The sequence below is a fragment of the Bidens hawaiensis genome, unplaced genomic scaffold, assembly GCF_021521415.1.
Source record: "Bidens hawaiensis isolate Kalapana, Puna unplaced genomic scaffold, B.hawaiensis_p1.1 tig00036697_1, whole genome shotgun sequence".
In the NCBI taxonomy this organism is placed as follows: domain Eukaryota; kingdom Viridiplantae; phylum Streptophyta; class Magnoliopsida; order Asterales; family Asteraceae; genus Bidens; species Bidens hawaiensis.
In genome coordinates this window covers 277-6617 of record NW_027505421.1, presented here as the reverse complement: position 1 = coordinate 6617, position 6341 = coordinate 277, and the positions used below count along the sequence as shown (strand labels likewise).

The following is a 6341-nucleotide window of genomic DNA, read 5'->3' as shown; positions in this document are numbered from 1 at the left end:
TCAATCTCCACCCCGGATCATGTAGGTTAGGTGGCCACCGTAAGCTACGGTGGCTTCCATTCTTGCCTCCTTGTTTTCTTCATAACTTTCTCATTCAACTCCGTTTTCTTCACCGTTTTCGCTCACGTTCTCGTAATTACATCCTCTATATTCTCCTACCTGAATTTATATGAGTAACCATAGTAAACTAATTCCAAAAAACAAACCAATTGTATGCATGGTTATTAATGATCTTATATCACTTAAGGGTTGTCCAATGGACCACCCGTCAGTTATCACTTTTCTACGTCGTTCCTGGATACACTATGCCATTAATGTTAACGTATCGGTCCACTTCAGCATTGTTTGTCCTTTCTATAACTCGGAAAGATTCGTGGAACCGGAGAATTGTGTAATTCCTGAAATAAACAAGCAGACGATCATGATTACTCCGGGGTGATTCTTCGTGTGTTAAGATTTAATGGCAACATGGACTGTCCATGTGTGTTCGAGAAGACGTTGATTAGTGGATTATTTCAGAGATTATTTTACTAAGGAGACCTTGATCGTTCCCAGTACAACAAGGCGTAGTTGTGCGCGCCGTAAAAGTACTTATTACATGTTTTTATACATTTCCTTGGGGGACGCAAGGGTGGATACGACGAGTGCTGAATTATGCTACAATCTGCATTCGTAGATCTTATTTTGAGCAAGCCATTCAATTTCTCAGAGCTTATATTCTATCATCTCAAGGAGAACTGCTTGATCAAGAATCATCGCAGTTAATTCTTGATTTATCCACGCTTTATCCAGCTGATTATTTAAGATTTAATTCATGACTTGGTGATTGATCAGACATTGTAATATGATGTGTTGAAGGTGGAACACATGAATGCTGATACAATGAAGAGGATGCAGACCTACATGAGTAAAGAACCGGAGGATCGTCTAAGAACCAAACGTCTAATTGGTCACTTGGCGAATCCGGCATATGAATGTCCTTCTGATGATCGTTGGATTCACGACGATTCAAATTCTGAACCTGAAGAACGACCGGGTGGTAACGATGTTGGTCATGATGATGAAGGGGATGATGGTGATGACGATAGTGATGGACGATATGCTGCCGGTGAGGCAGCAAGCTTACAGGCTATTCAACGAAAGCGAAAGGGCAAAGCACTAGCTCATGATCAACCGCCCAAACGACGCATTTCGGCACGGATCTGGTGTGGAAATTGATCCGCAAGTGCCAAGGTCGTCTGTTTCACAAAGTCCGGTGGTGTCGCTTACTACTAGAACCCCGACACTCACATTGATGACTACGATCACGTCTAATCCAAGGCTTGGCTTAATTCCGTAATACGTTTTATTTACAATGCCAAGGCCTGCTGCTTCTTCAAAGGTGCTTCCTCCTACACCTACTATCAGGCCTACACAACCCTTGGACGTCTCTTTTATGAGAATCACTCGTCCTCAGGGTCCGGTGCAACCAGTTCCTCCGAACTTTCATGGTTTGCCCATACCCATCAGATGGATATGCTCTTGAGCTTGATTCACTTATACGAGAATCAAATGGCGGGTGTTCGTTAAGTTCAGGAGCAGATGATGACAAACCAATGTCGTCCGATGGGGTACGTCTCGTATTGTCAAAAAGAGACTAGATAGTTGCGTGAGATTGTGTCGGCTTAGGGGGTGAAGATCAAAGAGCAGGAGGATCTTATTCTTCAATTAACATGTAAGGATGATGCTTTAAAGAAGTTTAAGAATGATGGCGATGACAAAGATCCTGATGCTCCGAGTGCTGGTGGAAGTGAGCCAAAACAAGCTCACAGCTCGTCTACTACTGGTACGAGTGGTAGTGGTGAAGGAAATGATAGACAATTAGTTGTTTGTCAAGACTCGAAAAATGTTCAACCTATCGAGTCGATCAAGGCCAAAACCGTGTTATTTATGGATGATAAGGGGGTGGTGATGAGCGCTGCCAACGCGGATTAGATTGAGGTGGGTGAGTTTGTCGATCATGCCCTGACTCGCAATCAGATTTCTTTTTATTAAGGATGACCGATGAAAAGTTATACGCGTTGGAGGGTGACGAAGATGTGGAGGTCATTAATGATGATGAAGTGTTGCTTAATGCGAGTATTCCACACGGGAATACGTCGTTTATCTATGAAGACGAGGAGATCGAGATGGAAGATGTCACGGCAGAGGAATACCCTGATCTGTATCATCATTCAAACGTTGATCATGGTGTTCCCACATTTACTGAAGATTATGTTAAATCTGCTGAAGATCATCTGGAGAAGACTACAAAAAAGAAAGAAAAGATGCCTGAATGGGAGTATGATCCATCTGAATTTGACATTATAGGCTGGTTCAAGGCTCGCAACAAGGCTCGAACAACAAAGATCATCGAAGCCTATCGATATGTGCATCAAGAAGAACAAATGGATGCTGCTACACGAGCTAAAGCTAATCAGAAAAAAACTTTCAAGGCCATGTAGAAAGTTAATGGTGATATTGTTTCTTGGTTGTACGAGTCTGAATTGAAGGTGTGTATAATTAAGTGGGAGAACGGTGTTCTGCATTTTCAATACATCGCTAACGTTCTCTCACTTCCGAGGTGGGATGTACAGACACTCGCCTATCAGCCATTTATTAATCGTGGTGGAAATCGACTAGAAGAATGGTTTCACCAACATCTGCCCTTCGAGGTCAACCATGGATTAAAATTTTTTAAACCACAAGTCCCAACCCGTAAGTATATTGATGAAATTTATCCTCGTACGGGTTGGAGGAAACTTGTCCTTAAAGTTAAACCACCTAAGACCATGAAACATGTACCAGTGAAGAATTTTCCGCAGAGTCTTCACCTATCGTTCAATCGATGGTAGTACGAGTCATCGATCTGATGTTTCTCGTTAATTTATCAGAGACCGACACCGGCGTATTATTCAAGAACAAGATTTTATTTGAACGACAAGGAGACTATGATCGAGCTATGCAATTCCAACGAGTTGTGCGTGTGTGTCATGCGTTCGGGACTCATAGTTGTTGAGATTGGAAGACGAAGAGATTCAAGTAATTTAAAGACAAAAAGCTCAAGACGAGGGTGGTGCCGTTAGTGCATGGTTTTGTCGTCTCCTGTCTTTGTAATAATCGTTTGTAATTTATTATTATTTAATGTTAAAGGGCATTTAAGTAATTATGACTCATTCGCTATGTAAGGCTCATTTGCTAAGGATGTGTAACGAATGGGCCCATTCTTGGTTAATTATAGTTCATTCGTTAAGGATGTTTAACGAATGAACCTTAATCGTTATATGTAGATGTCCATTCATTAAGGATGTTTAACGAATGGTTCTTAGTCGTTAAGTATTAGATCTATTCGTCATGAAATGTTGACGAATGGGGTATAGCGAATGATTCATTCGCTATACCATAAAATAACGTATGTAAAGGAAGATGAATGAAGGCCATTCGTTACAGGATGTGTAATGAATGGCATCTCATTGTCTATATAAGGTTGTTCATGTCTTGCTTAATTTAAGTGTTGATTAACGTATATTGTTACGCTGCCAATTTATCCTCTCAATACTTCAATTAATATTATCGATCATTACCTATCACATAACGTATATCACATAACTAGATCCTAGATCTAATTAATATGACGAATTCATATTGATTGGTGCTCTAATCTGTGTTCAAAAATGTTTTTACTTTCTATGATTCTTATGCTGCAAAGTGTGGATTCTCCATTCGGAAATGTACAGTGAAAAGAACTGAAGGTGTTGTTAGAAATAGATACCTGTTGTGTAACAGAGCTGGGAAACCTCAAAGGAAACGTACATTTGACACCATGGATTTAAGCTCAATGAATGTTAGGCAAAGTTCATACAAATTTTCTGACTGCAAAGCACGTATCAAGGTGAAATGTGTTGTCGGGAGTTCTGATTTTGAAGTTTATTCATTGGTTGAAAGTCACAATCAATTAGTTTTTCCTCGTTATAACAAAGATTTCATCAAAAGAGGTAGGCAGTGGACTTTTCGACTCAATAGTTTATTCATCAGATGAGTCTGAATAAGGTCGGTCCAGCTAACGCACATCGCTTGCAAGTTTCTTTAAAAGGAGGTCATCATAATGCTCGTGGAACTCCTACTGATTATAAGAACTTCTATCTCAATATTAAATTGTACATTGGTGATCAAGATTCTCAATTAGTTGTTGATAAATTTCAAGCTCGTGCCGACCATCTACCTGATTTTACTTTTAACTACAACATCGTTGACGGTGAGTTGCGAGCCTTATTTTGGGCTGATGAAACTGCTAAGATAAATTACCAAGCTGTTGGTGATGTATTAGCTTTTGATGCTACGTATCACATGAACAAGTAAGAGTTTATATTTTATATTTTTGCTAGGTATGTTTCTAGTGTGAAGTAATGAACTTAGTATTTTGCAAATATTTTCTTTCATTTGTGTAGGTATAATATGATATTTGTTCCATTTACTGGTGTTGATAGTCACAAGAGATGTGTTATGTTTGGTGCCGGCCTGTTGTATAATGAAACCATTGAGTCTTACTGTTGTTTGCTTGATTGTTTTATAAAGCCCATGGGAAATATCCAATGCTAGTCTTAACTGACCAAGACCCGGCAATGAGGCAAGCCGCTTCTATGGCTTTTCAAGAATCCCGACATAGGCTTTGTATGTGGCATATTATAAAGAAACTCCATTTAAAGTTAACGACTGATTACCTGACCGCATGTTACGTTTTATATAAAAAATGCTTACATTTTTGTAGTACAATCATACACTTGTGTACATACATATGTTACATTTCTAATCTTACATGTAAGTAAAGTATTTTACCAATGTTGACCTGAAGTAACTATTTTGTGCTAGATTTTTGGAGATTTGTTACAGAACACAGACATTAGGTCGTCCATAAGCTGGTGTGGAGTGTGTACATAAAGTCGTCCACTTTTGAAGTGAGATGGAAAGAGTTCACTGATAAATATGGACTGAAAGATAATGGTTGGTTATCTGATATGTATGTAATAAGGGAGTATTGGGTTCCTTGTTATTTTCGATATTTGCAGATGTGTTGCTTGATGACGACAACATCTAGGTGTGAAAGCTTCAATTCTGCCTTTAAAGTAAACTCTAGTTCTGCCAACACTCTTGTGCAGTTTATGTTATGCTTCGACACTACAATTGATGCCCAAAGGTACATGCAAAGAATGAAGCAATATAACACAATGTCAACCACCCCTAAAATCCGCACGGGAACAAATATTGAGAAACATGCATCACAAATATATACTCAGACAATTTTTAAAGAGGTTAGCAAAGAGATTCAGAAAGATGTTAGCTTGTTATATTACAACTATTGAAGATGTGTGTGGACCGAAAGTATATATTGTTACACATTTAAACAAACATTCAGATTTAGTCAATAATTTCAAGGTATTTTATTTTAGTTTTTATATACTATTTTTGTTTTACATGAATTTGTATATCAGTTTCAGATTGATTTTACATACGTATAGCAGGCAATATTTTCGGATTGATATGACAAGTTACATATACTACAACAACTACATAAATTTCACAATACAAAAATTACCCAAATTTTAGAAATTATACAAGTTACAAACCCAACATAAATACATAGTTAAGGAAATATACTACAAATTACAGCAAGTATACAAGTTACATATAGTAAACGTATTACATATACTATAGTAGAAACACAAAAGTTACACAACTCATATATGAGAAACTACCTTTTTGCATTTTTTTTGTTTCCTTTGTCAGGTGTTTCCGATAAAATGATGACATCTAAATCTGATGCGCCCACATATTTTTTGGAATGATCAAATTTCTTTTTCTCACTCGTGTCAATACATACAGGATCGTCCGCTTTGTTTTTAAACTTTTCCACTTCTTCTAACTGCGATATGAAGACAACAGAGGGTTGTACCTTAACTCATTAAAATTATTCAAAAGTTCTAAGATGAAATACACTTTTTAAATAAAATTATACCTGATCTCATTATATTTTGTTTTGCTAGGTTCCTGCAAAATTTTTATCCAAAAAGATGTAAGTACAAAAATGATCACATAGATGAAATACATTCTTATACTAACTAATGTTTTATGAACATACTGGTTACAAAAGTAAAATCCCAAACTACACATTAAACATCAACTAAAAGTTAAATACAATTATTTATTAACATTCCGTCCCAAAAAATTCCCCCAATTTTAATAACAAGCAGGTCAAAGTCACCATTTTAGCCATCATGTAATTAAGTTTTTCAAATGTATAAACGCAAATTAGTATGCGTAACTCA

General features: G+C 37.4%; 1 protein-coding gene across 1 annotated transcript; it reads left to right on the top strand.

Moving 5' to 3' along the window:
- The first annotated feature begins 4053 nt into the window (after positions 1-4053).
- LOC143613105 (protein FAR1-RELATED SEQUENCE 5-like) lies at positions 4054-4617 on the top strand. Its single transcript, XM_077086911.1, has 2 exons — positions 4054-4373; positions 4467-4617. The coding sequence occupies exons 1-2, from the start codon at positions 4054-4056 to the stop codon at positions 4615-4617; spliced, it is 471 nt and encodes a 156-aa protein (XP_076943026.1).
- Positions 4618-6341: the final 1724 nt, after the last annotated feature.

Excerpts from the sequence above, each read along its gene's own strand:
- LOC143613105 (XM_077086911.1), top strand. The coding sequence starts at position 4,054 with ATGAGTCTGAATAAGGTCGGTCCAGCTAACGCACATCGCTTGCAAGTT. Across the intron at positions 4,374-4,466 it reads GCTACGTATCACATGAACAA|GTATAATATGATATTTGTTC; the intron begins GTAAGAGTTTAT and ends TCATTTGTGTAG.